Here is a 16536-nt window from a genome sequence, read left to right as displayed (position 1 = left end):
TTCAGCAAATACAAATCAGGTTCACTTAAATTTCAAATTTAAAAAATATAGTCAGCGATGAGATTTGATTCTGAGCTCCATCAGTTAGTAGAGAGGTTTTTTATGCAGATTTAATGTCAGCTATGGCTTTTCAAGCTTTTTAATTACTTATATTTTTTAACAAAGCTTTTGTTAACTCACCACATCTGTCCGTCCGTCTGTCTGAGAGTTTCTTTGTTTTTTTAAATTTGTTATCTCACCATTCTTGGATCAATTTGAAATTTTAAACAATTATTCATAGACGATAAAAATAGACGAATCAATCAAAAAGCTACATATTTAAACAATTGTGGTAATTTTGTTTTATATAGAAAAAAAGGGAGCTTAACTCAGTATTGAAAGATATGGTATTGATTTTGCGGTTCTTCTTCTTGGATAAGCATTGTTTTTTTTTTAAAAAGATTTTTTTCTTGTTTGTTATTTCTATTTGGTCATATCACTATCAATGTAGCCTATCCCCTGAAATGCATCTAGTTCAATTATAACTTCTTCAGTCCAATAAAGGTTTTCAATGTAATATTCACGTGATACTATAACTATTCAAAGCTGCGTTTATAGGTCTTATCCTTGCAAATAAAACAATAACAACAAAGAGGTTATTTTCAACCCCCGTCGACGAAATGCGCCCTACAGGTTGAGAAAAGGTGATTCAGACTAAGGAGAGTTTGAGTGTCGCCCCCCCCCCCAAAAAAAAAAAAATGTCTTGGAAAATTAATATTTAAAATTATTTGTTTAAATAGTATACTTCAGTATTTAGCATTCGTTATGATAATTGTATACAGTAGTGTACTTGGGGTATTTGATGCCTGGCAGAGAAACTCTCTGACGCGCTCCAAACAATGACATTAAAATCTGAAATTATTTTTTTAAAAACATCTATATCAGACTTCAGTGCTTCTCAAATTTGTACATATGACAATCCTAAACATCTTAGAGTAAAAAAAAAATGATGCCCCGTGCGGTTCACACCACCCGTACACAGCTGGGTACGCCTCTGCAAACCTTTTAAAGTAATAGGACTTTGTTTTTACTACAGCGTATATGTATATTTAGTTTTCTGTTAATGGTGTGCTCTTCTGGTTAAGGAGGAGTTGTTCTGTTTGAAACAGATGTCTTAGCTATAAATGTTACTTTGCGTGAGACAGGACAGTTGTTGGAAAGTTGAGTTGCTCATCACCGAATGACTTGTGGTGTTGGTCTGTTAGGCTCACGTTGAAACAAAGCTTCTTAACATTCAATGGTTGTAAATATAAAGAAAGTACATGGCTCCTCCTTCGTGATCGAAGATGAGCACAATTATCATTTCCTATGAGATTTAAGACCCGACCGCATACGTGGCATCGGTGAGTTTGGTCAATTGTAGATATACAATGTAATAATAATGTAAGAAAGTCTGTCTGCCAAACAATACAAATACATCGGCGACACTTTAGCCACTCACTGGTCTATTTTATAAGAACGGAGTATTGTAGTTCTACTAGTTGGCAGCTCATAGTTTCTGATAACGGTGTGAGATATATTGAAATCTGCCTTTTTATCTGCATTATTTACCAAAGTGACCCATGGGTGGGGCTTTCGGGGGCCGCATCTGAGTTTGTTTTAAAAGAACTCGTACGTTTTATGACAAAATGCTGGCGGCCATTTTTGTTTATTTTAATTTTATTTAGATCTACACATATTTATGTTTCGCCGTTTGTTGTATGGCTGCTAAGAGTGTTGTACTTATAACACAAATACTGTTGTTCGACCCCCTGTACTAGCCTATATAGACCTCCCCCCCCCCCATTTTCAATAACCCATTCGGCTTTGCGCTTAGTACTATATTATTTGATTTTATAAAGTGGCATTGATTAAAACTTTTAAAATGACTAATTCACTTTTAATTACGGATAGAACATCTTTTGTAAACAAGAAACAAAATAAAAAAACAACTATTTGTAAACAGAATAAGTAGGTCATGACTTTGTAAACGTTTTAATTTCATGAACATTTCAATTAAACCCACAAAGTGAATTGAAGAAATGAAAACAGTTATCACTGAATAGTCAAAAGTTTTTCAAGGCGGTCAGTTTGACGTCACAGGGCGGATGAAAATAATTATGAAAATATCTATATTCAAAAGAAACATATGTGAAGTACTCTTTACAAAGTCCTGTACAATCTATGTGACTTAAGTTTAGTAGAAGACTTATGGATACAAATCTGAGCAGCATCAAATATTTGTTTAAATGCTTTGTATTTAAAAAATACAAATTCTAACATACACTTTTATATTGTAAATTTGTAGAAATAATTACATGTATGTTTATATTTAACTCTCTTGTACGTTTCTACTGGTACATTTATTACTTAATCCTGGAAAAGGGTTTATGTTTTGATTTCAACTTCCTGTGTATATTCAGAGTAATTGTGCATGATGTCAATAGCAAGCTGAAACTCAGGAAAGTTCATACAGTTAAGCCTTCAATAAATTGGTACGTATGATGGTGTTGAGAAAGCAATAGCCACCTCGGCTTTCGATGAATCTCAGTTTCCGGAAGTGCTCAAAATTCGACACGTTCTTCACTTTTGGTATTAGTAGTGAGCCGTAGACAAATACTAAGAGCTCATTGTTGGTCACTGTCGCTCCAGCCAGATTCAACGCCTGGTCATCCCAGAGCTTAACGTGGTGACTTATGTTCAGGCGATTTCTCTTGAAGCTCAGTTTCCAGAGCGCACCGCTGCCTTGTAGAACAAAGGTGTCCTGGCCGTGTTTAAAACTGACCAGGTTCTTCGCTGACCCCATCAAGGTCTTAGTGAACGTGCATCTCGACGGGACTCGCGGGTCGAAGATCTGAACGACCGTCTCCCATCTCTCGTCCGTCTGACTTCCAAAGATGACAATCACATCATCACATGCGGTAGCGGTCAAGTTGGTCATCGGCACTACCAGTTTCCCATATTTTTTCCATTGCTCAGAACCCTGGGACTTTTGTTCGGCTTCGACGTGAAGCCTTTCGATCCACACACAGTTGACACCTCCTATAAGATAAAGATATTGGTCGAGACATACCAATGCAGGGTCTTGTCTGGCAATATTTGGAGCGACTATCGTATTCCATGAATTGGAAGCGGCTTTGTACTTTCTTGCAAAGAAGACGCCACCAGCTTTACCAGTCCAATAAACGTCGTTCTCGTAAGAGACAGCTTTACAGTTCTGCTGTGTTGCTGTCACCTTTTCGGCCGCGTTAGCTGGTTCCAAATACTGTTCCTTCATCTCTTCTTCCTCTTCTTCATTCTCCTCTACATCATCATCCTCTTTTTCTTCGTCTTCCACAGTTTTTTCAAATGTCAAATATTCTTCCTCTTCGTATACTTCCGGTTCCTCTTCACTCAATTCACCCTCGTCGGTATCCTCTTCGACGCTTTCTTTCAATCTTCCTAAATCGTCGAAGACTGAGTCTAAAACTGTTCTGTGCTGTGGTTTCATGTTGTGCCACTTTCCGTCACTGGTTCGACAAATTACAAATCTGTCTGAAATCATAAATACGACATTGGTAAACACCGTTGTTTGCCGTACCATTCCATAACATGGGCAATAGTCGTGGCGCCTAGCGGGCTGAAGATGGTAGCGGGCGCTCTCTCGAGCAAGCGCCAACGCCCTGGGATCACGTTGAACCAGCTTATTGTCCAGAAGATTCTGAGAACAGGTTGCGCTGACCAGCAGTATTTTACTTTTTGCCAACAGTTCAAAAAGAAACTCACTTCGATCCTTAGCAGAAGACACTTCTGTGCCTAGTCGATTGGTCGAAGTTTCATTGCTGGAATCTCCTGTACACTTCAGAGGCATGTCTCCGTTTGAATGACGAGGCTTATCACTGACCCAAAAAAATATTGCATCAATGACGTCGTCTTCTGTAAAGACGTTCAACTTTTTATGGGACAATAAGATTTTCATGTCTTCAGCATCGAGACGTAGGAGGTCATCCCTCAGTCTCAACTTATCGAATCTTATCGCCATGTTAGACATGGCTTCCATCATTAGTATCTCAGAATTGAGCAGCTTGGCGTCACAATAGATGTCAACAAAGGTTCTGTCTGTATACTCCAGCCTACTGTGTTGAAAATCTTCTATACTTTGTAAAAGGCATCTCATCTGAAGCTGGTGGGCAGCGTGCCAGACACGCGAGACGTTCTTGACGGACAGTATGTACCGAGACAAATACATAGAGTCAAGAAGGAGCCTGAAGGTTTCCGGCTCGATGCCCTTCAAGTCCACTTTCCTGCTCAGAGCTTCTTTCATGCCTGACTGGAACATGGCGTGGAAGAAGTCGGAGCAAGCGCTCAACATAAACCGATGACACGGAAACTCGACGTTGTCAATGACAACGGTGACGTCATGGTAGGGGCACGTCTCCATCTGCTTTGCAATTCCTTCGACCTTGGCCTCTGCCAAGTCACGTGACACAGATATGTGGCTAAAAAATAAAAGACAAAAAATAATTTAATTAACTTGAGTGAAAGTCCACAATACATGATTTTCTATTTGTAGACTTCTAGATGGGAAGGGCCTGGATTTAGACGTGACATAATCCTAAAAATCTAATTCTGAGATACGAAATGAACTTTCGGTAAATCTCTTGAACCATTTTTTGGAGGTTCCAAGTTACAGCGTGTGTTGCCTATAGGCAAAGAGAATAGATTCGATCGACACGCAGTCTAAAGGCTGCATCACTTCGTTGAAGATCGATACTGTCAAGCAGTTAACTCGTTCTTGGCAATGAACTACGCAGAGAAACCCACTACGTTAAAAGCATGAATAAGACAGATTAAGCCAAGCATATGTCAGGAGTAAGACAGGACTGCGTGCCTTTAATATTTTACTAAAAGCTGTTTGGAAGAACTCACAATTAAAAAAAAGGCTTAGTGACTCTTTGTTATAAATTAATACAAATTTAATAGCGCTGTCCCTGCACCTAGCATGCGTTTTTTTTATATACATGCATTTGTTGTAAAATGACCTAGATCAGTTTTTTCCAAACTTTTTCCTTAAAAATCACTTAGCACATTCTGACTGAGAATTTCTGAGTATTTAACAGAACACTTTTTTGTTAGAGGGATTAATACACATGATGGCCTACTAGTTAATTATTCCAGTAGTTCTTAGAACACCTATTCAGGCCTCTCGGAACACTATGGTTCCACGAAAAACTTGAAAACACTGGTCTATTTTAATGGAAATATAAAATTGGTTTCGCTATTCAGATATGGCACGTGATACACTATGTAAATTAACAACAGAAACTGATACCTGTATACTACAAGAATTACCCTAATTGTAACACAGCATAGAGCCTCAGAGGCCAAAACTACAGCCGCGAATCAAATCCAGCCCTTCGAAAGTTCTTCCCACATTACAAATTGAATCAGCAGATTAAGTTTCCACTGGACTTAACGATAATTTTTTAATAATGCGATCCCATGACACAGTTGCAAATGTCTAAGGCCCAAAGGTCGAAACATGTTTTACATGATTGTATTAGAGTATGTAACCTTTTATCTCAGTTGTTGGTTACTCTTAGGATCTATTATTTTCTCCAACGTAGATTTCTTTTATGAACAACTAGCTATATCTTTTGTAACCCGGCTTTGCTCGGGTTTGTTGTTTTTTTCGTTCTGCTCATGTTTTATTAGGCCTATATTATAAAATCCCATCTATGCAGTTTTAATAGTTAAGATGTCAAGATTGACCTAAATATAGTAAACTCTCTTGTTGAAGGGCAACTTTACAAATCCTAAGTGTCAGATCACCTCTATTCTCAAGAAACGTTTATGTCAAGTCTCATCAAGATTGGTCAAACGGATTTGATTTCTATAAAAGACATACATACACCTTACATTCTACTTTATATATTACATTTTACGAAATAAAACGGTAATGCATATCATAGTGTCTATATATTGTACGCTACATTAGGGTATCTATTTATAAATTTCATGTTTCAATTAAAAATTGTATTTGTCTTATCAAGCAAATTATAAATAAGTTACAGATAGGCATGCATTTTTTCGCATTTTCGATCTGCGTCTATTCAGCTTTACACTGCCGCAAGTAACAAGCTAAGAGTGTCAGTACAGTTTTAATAAAGAACTAATATCTACATAGAGAACTAATACAGGACTAATCAGTGCTTTTTTTTGTGGTGCGTACCGGCGCTATTTTTCAATGTGGGAAACAAATATTACTTTTCTTGTATTTTAATGTTTATTATTAATTTATTAATTGTTAAAAGTTAGGCAATCCATTACTGAGTACCGGCACCTATTAGTATTTATTTTTTTTTTACAAAAAAAAGCACTGGGACTAATACCTAAAGATAAAACTAGTAGAGAAATAATACCTATAGACAGAGCTAATAGAAAACAGATAAATAAAACATATACAGAGAACTAATAGAGAACTGATGTCTCCTCAGAGAACTAATTGAGAACTAATTCTTATACATAGAAATAATGGAGAACTAATACACCTGTTAGAGAACCAATACCTGCACATGGAAGTAATGGAAAACCAATGCCTCCACAAAACAAATAAAGGACTAAAACAAATATTGAACTAAAAGAACTAATACCTACACATAGGACTAATAAGAACTAATACCTATCTATACAACTAATGGAGAATTAATGCCTACACATAAAACTAATAGAGAACTAATACTTACAAAAAGAAATACCTACATAAAGATCCCATAGAGAAAAAAATACCAACATATAAAACTAATAAAGAACTAATGCCTGCATTAGAACTAAAAGAAAACCACTACCTACAAATAGAACTAATAGCAAACTGATACATGTATTTACATAAAGAATATTAGAGAACAAATACCAACATATAGAACTAATAAACAACTAATACCTACATTAAAAAAAGACCCAGTTACATTGGAACTCACCGGTATTTGTCCTCTATTCGTGTCTCACTACTTGTTGCCATGTCTAAATTCTATCCGACAAACCAAACACATGGACTTTGTACACAGCTATCTACGTAAAACCAAAAGGAAATTTACAAAGAAAATCAGAATCTCTCGGCGTTATGCTGACAGACTCCGTGCTATGCGAGTATGATCACGTGATTAGTTCAAACCCCCGAGCTATCAGAGTATGTGTGTCTGTTTGTTAACATTTCTGTGTCTTCTCTTATTGGATACGTTTACTATTTGTATATAAAGTAAGGCTTTTGAAATGTTGAATAATTTCCCCACCATCTTATCTTATCTTATATAATACAGACGTTACTTCAAAAAGAAGATGATTACGTCCTACGCGTCATGCATTCAGTCATGCATATTAACCAATGACTTAAATTCTGCCAAGTCACTGGTTTTCCTGGCTAGCTCAGGCAACCCATTCCATGCTCTAATAGCACTAGGGAAGAAGGAGTATTTGTACAAATTTGTCCTAGCATATGGGATGAGGTATGTGCCTTTGTCTTTGTATCTTTCAGAGTATTTTATTAAATTGTGTTTTTGTATTTGAAGAATGCCAATACTTGATCCTGATAGAAGGCGTGGTGGATAAGTGGTAGAGCTCTTAGTTTCGATCCTAGGGGAAGAGTTCGAATCCCGTTGAAGGCACCTCTGAGTTCGTCCGACTCTAAGAGAACCATACATAAGTTGGGAAAGTAACATAGAAACAGGTGAGTTTTACATCCCCCTGCCCCTATAGATCGCTAGGTCTGAATTAGGGTACTAATAAATCTAGGCTGTGAACGATAGTGTGATGTTCAATGAATCACCTATAGGGGGATGGACAATGTCCAGTAAAATACAGCGTGTTAAAATGTGGACTTCAGGACTGAGCTATTATTAGATTCAAGTCGCCCATAAGTTCAGCTAGCTCTGAATGGGTACCTGTTGGGGCAAAGTGAAGCGGAGGGTCGTTGTGCTTGCCACATGACAGCAGTGATAACCGTCGCCCCCAAAAAAACGGACGACCTTTACAGCATTCGTCTTGTAGAGATCATAAGGTCTGAAAGAGGTACTTTATTTTATTTAAACATACATTGTAACTGAGATCAACAGGTGTAATTCTTTTAAATGAAGATACCAACAGGATGTATCACTTCCGAATATCTAGGTTCAAACGTAGACTCTATAATTATTATTAATTACTTCCTATTCTTATCTTTTGATAACATCTGTTAGATCGACTCTGCTCTTTTTCTCAATATAATTGTTCATGAATTGTATATTCTTTTCTTGGGAGTGCTCATAGGCGTAGGGGACACAATTATAATTGTTTCATGCATATTCATACACCCCCTAACCACTTTATACAATTTTAATGTATGTTATTTAAACTTTAAAAAAAGTTAATTCTTATAGTATACTATAATCGGCAGTACTTAGTTAAACACGTGATTCTCTCAAATCTAAATCCCCCAGTGTAGACAGGTATATTAAACTAGCAGTCTTGATTCTCACGTAGAAACTGAAACAAAAACTAGCAGACATTAATTTGCACGCCTTCATCTTCATCTATCCTTTAGTCTGTTGATCCGTTTTGGGGCACCACGCATGATCTGTCGACCGTCATACTCCATTCATCTCTGTCTTTTGCCTTTATTATAATATTTTTAAGAGACAGACCTGTCCGCTCTTCGATGTTGTCATCTCATCCCTTTCTCTGTCTGCCTCTCTTCTTTTTACTGGGTGTTAAGAGAGCCCTGAAGACCTGGCCATAAAGTTTTAGTTTCAGTTTTTTATTGGACCATGGTTAGCAGGTCCATAGCCATTGCGATACTATTCCGAACCTCCTCATTTGTGATGAGGTCTTTGTAGGTGATTTAGTAGGTCACTTCTTTAGGATCTCATTTCCTTGTCTATGATCCTCCTCTCTAGTTCTGCAGTAGGCCTGTGATATTCTCGTTTCAGATTTACAAACCCAAAAATCAGGAAATATAGCAACTTTAAAGAATTGTTTTTTTATAACTGTAGTCCTATTGATTGCAGGGAATGGTGCCTTCAGTCTATGGCAAGGACGAACTTTTAGTAGACTTCTTAAAATACACTTACCATGAAAATATTTCTTTATAGTAGACTTAATATGGTTGACATATTATGGTAGAATTATGTGGCACGCCTATAATGTCAATTTATTAAGGAAGATTTACAAGGGAAGATTTTTTGTTTGGTACATTTAGTAGGCTGAGGCGATAGGGCCGCCATACGATTACCAGAGAGAGAGAGAGAGACAGAGACAGATAAAAAGAGAGAGAGAGATAGAGATGGAAGATAGAAGTGGAGAGAGACAAAAAGATGCTAGAGAAAGAGATTGATGATGACGAGAGAGAGAGAGAGTGAGAGAGATGAGAAAAAAGGTAGCGTATAAGGAGGGAGATAAAAGAGAGACGCGAGGAGAAAGAGGATGATAAATGAGATATAAGGAGAGGTGACGAGAGAGAGAGAGAAAGAGAGAGAGAGAGATATGAGAAAAAAGGTAGCGTATAAGGAGGGAGATAAAAGAGAGACGCGAGGAGAAAGAGGATGATAAATGAGATATAAGGATAGGTGAAGAGAGAGAGAGAGAGAGAGAGAGACATAAGAGAGAGTTGTATGAAGCAAGAGAGAGAATGAAGCGAACAAAGAGGTAGATATTGAAAGACAAGAAGGGAGAGATACAAATATTGAAAAAAAAAACATTATTCAACATCTATATACCGTTCCTTGATATTGTGAGACACCACTAAAGAGTTTCTAAGTAAACATCTCTGTGAACCGACACTTCAAATATAGAGACACTCATCCGCCGTCTACCCCCTTCCACTTCTCTCTCTTTAAACTGTCCAGGGCTTAAAACCCTCTGAATTAATGGACCATCCGAGAGCCACAGGAGGTGACTACGCGAGGCTTCGTCGAATTGCCTGGGAAACAGAAAAATAAAAGAGCTAAAAGCCCACCAGGAGGCGCTAAGCCGGAGCCGGAAGTCAGCTAAGTGCCTTGGCGCAAAACCGTGACGGGGTCCTCTGGCTGGAAGCCTGGTGGACCCGCAGAAGAGGGAGATGGGGCAGTTCTAGCAGGAACTTAGGCTTCCTGGTGACAGGACTCAATAGCCGTCTGTCTAGGGGGCTACAGGTGAATAATGAGAAGGGAGGCAATTGTCTAATATTTCGGATAAGTGGGTGTGTCAGTTCTTCCGGAAGGCAATCACAAACACAAAAAGAACTCTCCACTTCTGGAGTTTAGTTTTTCTTTGGCTGGAGCGTCATTAATTTCAAAAAGGTCCCCATCTCATCCATTTTGAAGACAATCGTCTCATGAGAATTATATTCTAACCCCTCCTTACTCATTTTAATTGCATCATTTTTTTCTTTTATCAGTACTAGTTCGTCCACCTTGACACAGGCTATTGTCCCTGCAAATAAAAATTCACTGATAAACACTCATAGTGTACACATGTTGTTATTTTTAAGCTTATCTTAAATTATCAAACAGAGCAACTAAAAAAAATAAATCCCCCCCCCCCCCCCCCCGTTTATTTGGTACTAGCCGGATATTACTCGCGGCCTGCGGGGCTTAGCTTGGGTATTACCAATCTAGTGGATTGAATTTAGATCTATGTCAAACTTGGAGAATGTTCTTTTCCATTTTTTTTTCTTTTGCCACAAAATTAAAAGTAGATTGTGAAATTGGGTTTAAACGGTCAACATATTTATATCTAATATAAAGAAACTGTAAAAACGGGTTTACCCGATTTGTTGAAAAGTTTCATTCTTTAATAGTATTAAATTTAGCTTTTTATTGGGGGATGGGGGAGAGGGGGCGGTTGTGGGAGAGACATTAAACATACACTACGTTCTCATCCATGATCTAAGGTTCATCTATGTTAATGTTTATTACGATTGGTCAAACGGTTTTGATGTCTATACGATACATAATTACATACATACATGCAAATTCCTTACTTTCAATTATATATATTAGACTAAGAATAAAACCTGTCTTTTTCATCATCTGTCTCTATCCTCTCTCTACCAGTTGGTCTCTCTCTCTCTTTCTCTCTCTCTCTCTGTCTCTCTCTCTCTCTGACTCCCCTTTCTCTGTTTTTTTTTCTCTCTCTCTCACATTCTGTCTCTCTGTCTCCTCTCTTTATGTTTCTCTCTCTCTCATTCTCTCTCAATCTCTCTAAATCTCTGTCTCCTTTTTCTCTATTTCTCTCTCTCTCTCATTCTCTCTCTCTCTCTCTCGCTCTCTCTCTCTTCTGTGTCTATTTACCCCTAACCCTTTCCCTCAACTTCGCCATACTCTCAGATCTAGAATATCTCAATACAGAAAAAAAATTGGAATGTATTTGCCACCCCTCTGTGTCAACACAGTGTGTAGCATAGCACACTCTGCATTCACGAAGTCAACTTACATACTCACAGTTGGCACACTGATCATAGATTTACCCACAGATATATACACCCCTCAATCATTCCTCGGAGTTTCTTTGTTTCCATTCTATTAATTAGTCTATCATTCTTCGTCGATCTTACAACCAAAGCCATGCAGAGAAATAGAGGAGGGGGTTTGTACAGGGACGTGTCTGTGGGGTATAAGAAGCCTAAATAAAACAAAACAAAAATAGCTTAAGACATTTGGGGTGTGGGTGGGGACTATTTTTTGTTCTCCCCCATTTATCACGCCGATTTCAGTATGCCCTGAAAGTGACTAGGTTAAAGCTACCACAGACAATCCAAAAATATAAGTTTTGGGAAAATTATTGGAACGCCTAACGCCAGGGAGGAAAGTCACAATGGCATTAAGCTGCGCCCCCACGAGTACCAAATTTTAGAATTAGGCCACCACTGCGCGCCCCTGAGTGTATGAGGCGCCCTTTCCATTCCGTAGACAGAAGAGAATGTGGTGTTTCTCCTCTACTCTCGTCACCCCTGGAGTGTGCCATCACATGCAGAAGAGAATGGAATAACATACAACTATGAATATTGGTCTCTTTAGCAGAATTGATTGTAAACTTTTCCTTGGTTATACTTGTGTAATATACAATACGTTGAATTTGGCAAAATATGTAGGTCACAGCTCGGAATGCGTAGCCACGTGAAAAGCTATTATCCCCTCTTGGACTGGAAGACAAGCCTTATCCTTCATCTATCCCTTATTCCAGTGATGCTCAACCTAATTTGACCTGCGGGCCATTTTAACTTTCGACACGCGTGTTGCGGGCCACATCAACAAAATGGTAAAATATGAAATCAAAATTCACCTGAAACCATTTGAAACTATTGGATCTAGTTCTTACATTAATTAATGGGATAGTTAAAGTCTATCATTTTTTAAGCGTCTAAAAAATTTTGCTTCATTTCTACTTAAAATGAGAGCAGCATTGTAGCTACTTTTACCACCAACTATTTTCTTGTCTCTTTTTGGTCAAATCTCTAGGCGTAGATTAACCAATCTTTTATACGCGGCTCAAACCAAGAGGGCCTTCATATTTGTTTTATAATGCCACTGTATATGTTGTTGTTTTAAACATCCAGACTTTCTTTACAAAACAAATATGTTGGCTTATTATCATGTTCCACCAAAAAAAAAAGATCCATTCACTTCTCCGGGTAGATTCTACATTCAGAGTTCCATTTCAGAAACTCAAACTCGTTAAAGGTCATGGTACCAATCCATCAGAGAAAAAGTGAGGGCCCTAATAAAGGTAAAATTACATTTTCAACTTTTTTTGAAGAGGGGAGAATTTATTACTTTTTGTGCCGACTTTTCGGCGGGCTAGATGCAACCACGTCGCGAGCCGGTTCTGGCCCGCGGGCCGTACTTTGGGCATCACTGCCTTATTCTGTTAAACCCTTGGGGTACCACACAAGATCTGTTGACGTCTTTCTCCATACGCCTGGAATAGAATCTCTTTCATTTTCAGCGACAGGCCCGTCCATTCTTTTATGTCGTCTCCCCATCTCTTTCTCTGTCTGCCTCTTATTCTTCTTCCCTATTATTCAATATTCAATTTAGGATTTTTCGCACTAAAAGTTGATCACAGTAATCTTCTCCTTGTTTACACTTCTTGAAATTCCGTTTACGTCCCTTGAAGAATAAGATAAACATGAAGTGAGACAAAGAAAAGAAAGCGATATAAAAAAATACATTGTCAACAATGAACCTCAAAAATAACGTGAGAAAATGAAAAGAGGAAGATTGGCAGCTGATTTGAAATAAATAGACAGAATTATTCAATGTCAACGACGACATATTGAGGTCAATATTGCCAACTACCTGATATAAAAAAGCAGGTGAGCTTAGAAATTTGATTCTTCGGCTAAAAAAAAAAATAATTATAAATAATTGTATGCAATACTTCGTTTATCTGTTCTTCTATATTCTGAACATCGGATACACCAGAAAGCTTGCTGTTTATGGATTAGCCTCCATGTATGAAAATTGATAAGAAATATAATGTTCAATTTCTTGTGCCTATTGTGAGCTGAAGTTGGGGGATAAGTTAAATACAACGCGGTGGGGTGAGAATAGCAAATTGAAAATCTTTTCCATTTCTTGAGTAGTTTATATGAGTAAACACTAAGTCACGTGACACATGACTGTAAAATGGTTATTTGAAATTAATTACTGAAAACACTAATTAGAAATTCACAACTACTTCTTGTGTTTCATAAGTAACTGAAAATTTACAGTAAAGTTTAGCTTTCACACCATGCGGTCTGTAGGGCAGATGAAGTTAAAATCCTCTGTTTCTTTAGCCAACTGTTAAAAGGGTGTCATGTGGCCAGCACAACGACCAAACGTCTTTACTTTTCCACAACTAAAGTCAGGTACCCATTAGAGTTGGGTGGAGTCAGGAGCGCCCTAAGAATCATAAAGTTAAAAAATTCCAGTTTTCACGGAGATTCAAACCCAGGACTCCAGGTTCAGAAGCCATGCGCTTAACCACTCATCCACCAAAAATGTACCTACCTTATATTGATGTTATCTAAGCCATGGTAGCTGAATTGTATCCAATGCTGTATTGCTGAGTAGTAACTTTGTGTTTCTATTTGTCCTTCCCTATTTCTGTCTCCTTCTATCTCTCTTCTCTCTCTTCTCTCTCTTCTCTCTCTCTCTCTTTCTCTTTTTTTTTCTCTATTTCTCTCTCTATCCTTCGCTCGTTCTTTGATGACACAGATTCTTTCTTTCTATCTCCCCCCCCATCTCTTACTTTCTCTCTTTCTATCTCGCGTTTATTCTTTCCTTCTCTCCGTATCATTTCTACACTTTCTTTTCATCTCTTTCTGTCTTTCGCTCTCACTCACTCCCTCTTTCCATTTGCTTTCTTGAAATCATCTCTTTACTTTTTCTATTTTCCTCTGTCTGTGCTTGTGCGCGCGTGTGTGTGTGTGTGTTTGTTTGTGTTGGAATTATAATTCAGTTACAGTGCATATATTTTTTTTTATCATTCTCCCCCCCCCCCCTCCCTTTTAAAATATATTGCGTCTTGGTCTTCTGGCCAAAATGCAAGCCGTTACCCCAGTTTTAACTGCTCGCTCCAAGCGGCCTATATGCAGATATATTGTCAGTTTGAAAGAAGGGGGATGGTGCCGCCACCCCACCCCCCTCACTCCTCCAGTATCTCTGTGAGTCTGCTATTAGTCTGTATGGTGCTCTTCTCTGATTAAAGCCCCTGAGAGACCGGGGGGGGGGAGAGCTACATCAAAGAGAACGTCCAAATGGAAACCCCGGCGCGTGATAGGGCGAGATATTAGCACCAAGGAGACATTCAATTACCCACCCACTAAGTGATGCGGCCAAAGGAAAAACAGAAAGAAAAAAAAAAAAGACTAGATATATATATACAGAGAGAGAGAGAGAGAGAGAGGGGGGGGGGCAAGTTATTATGTTGATATTAAAAATGTAAGAATCTATGTTAATTTTTGCACACAAATTGACCTCATGTCATATAACTGCACAATCAGACACCATTGGACAAGGGGAATAACAATGATTAAATTTGACTGAATATGTTGATTAAAAATAACCTAATTACTGTCGTGAACTGAAATAGTAATCGCTAATAATTTTGAAAAGTATAATTTGTAACAATATAATATAAGAGGTTAGCCATTTGAAAAGTTAACATGGGGATAACAATTGTGACATTTGTCAAAATATTGTACATTAAAAAATATATAATTGCTTTAATTAACTAAAATATTAACTAATAATTTCAATTACCGAGCATTCTTAAAAAAAATAATCTTAAGAGTTTATATCCTCGGATAGCTCTAACAATGTTGTTCTAAGATATAACATTGGTATAATAATATGGCTCCTCCTTCGTGGTCGAAGATGAGCACATTTCTCATATCCTATGGACTCGAAGATGACTATAAAGTCCAATCCTCGCTTTAAAAAGCCGGCCGCATTCGTGGCATGGGAAAGTTTGTTCAGTTGCAGATAGGCCTGCTTCTTCTCTCAGCTTTCTGTTGATTCGGCGCTCTTTCACCCTGGCCACTCTTCTTGCTTCAAATCTCGAGACTCCGAGACTCACAGCCTCACGCCATAAGAAGCGATCGAGAGTTAGTTCTTCCCAGCCTTGAATGTCGATATATCACTCCTTGAGGAGCTCTTGAGAGTGTCTTTGTAGCATTGGTATAGACAAGACATCAATCAATAACAAAATGATAACCAAAATAGTCAATTAATTATTGGTAATTAATTATTTATTTGATATAACAAGGGAAATTAATCCTTCATTATTCACAGAAACGACTAAATATGAAGTATTTAGTCCCCTTAAATAATTAAAGTCATTATTTCACACACACCCATTTTCGGATCAAGTTTATGAAAAATCATTTATTGTACCTAACAAATATGAGTACAAGAAAAACATTAATCAATTAATTATTGGTAACTAATTATTTTGGTTAATATCGAATAACGGAAATAGCTTCTACATTATTGAGAGATATAGTTGTAAGTGTGGAGTTCATTCCTTAGATAAGCTTTATTTTATTTTTTTTAAATTTTTTTTTTTATGAGTTTTAAAAAAAAATATTTTGCTTGTTAAGTTGAACTAATTATTTCAAAATCTCTGTCAATCTTTTATTTAAAAAAAATATTTTATTACGTTTTTCTTTAGGATACCTGACATCACCTCTAAATGCCTCCATATTGCTTTCTCTTCTTTATTGATGTTACTTATGTTATTGCTTAAATAAAGGTAAACCGGACGTTAACAATCGAACATAAAACGAAGGGGATTATTGTGTTTAAAATGTAAAATGAAATCCCCACTAAAACCCTGTCTGCACTAGAATACGGGAAGCTGTACATGGAGTTCTTTTCTATAACAAGAATAACATTTTTAAAATCTTTAAAAAAAAAAAGACAACGCCTCCTTTTATACAACTTATAGAGACATTATTTCTCTCTTGATAACTAACGAAAGTTAGATTTACAAAAAAAAAAAAAAAACTTTTTTACTCCGCTCCATTCCCTCACCTCCCTA

At 37.4% G+C, this 16536-nt stretch overlaps 2 protein-coding genes across 3 annotated transcripts in view; one reads left to right on the top strand and one right to left on the bottom strand.

Annotated features, from left to right (window-relative positions):
- LOC106077969 (homeobox protein GBX-2-like) overlaps positions 1-16536 on the top strand; it is a 106557-nt gene that overhangs the window by 33919 nt on the left and 56102 nt on the right. The window lies entirely within an intron of this gene.
- Positions 1995-7153, bottom strand: LOC106068735 (uncharacterized). Of its 2 annotated transcripts, none has more exons than XM_013228189.2 (2): positions 6978-7153; positions 1995-4496 (listed from the first exon to the last, which is right to left on the bottom strand). In XM_013228189.2, the coding sequence occupies exons 1-2, from the start codon at positions 7016-7018 to the stop codon at positions 2495-2497; spliced, it is 2043 nt and encodes a 680-aa protein (XP_013083643.2). In that variant the 5' UTR covers positions 7019-7153; the 3' UTR covers positions 1995-2494. The 2 variants fall into 2 exon arrangements, with proteins under 2 accessions (XP_013083643.2, XP_013083644.2); XM_013228190.2 differs by having other exon boundaries at positions 6945-7056.

The sequence above is a fragment of the Biomphalaria glabrata genome, chromosome 10 (genome assembly GCF_947242115.1).
Source record: "Biomphalaria glabrata chromosome 10, xgBioGlab47.1, whole genome shotgun sequence".
Lineage (NCBI taxonomy): Eukaryota > Metazoa > Mollusca > Gastropoda > Planorbidae > Biomphalaria > Biomphalaria glabrata.
The sequence above is the reverse complement of the archived record's forward strand: the minus strand, read 5'-3'. Positions and strand labels throughout refer to the sequence as shown.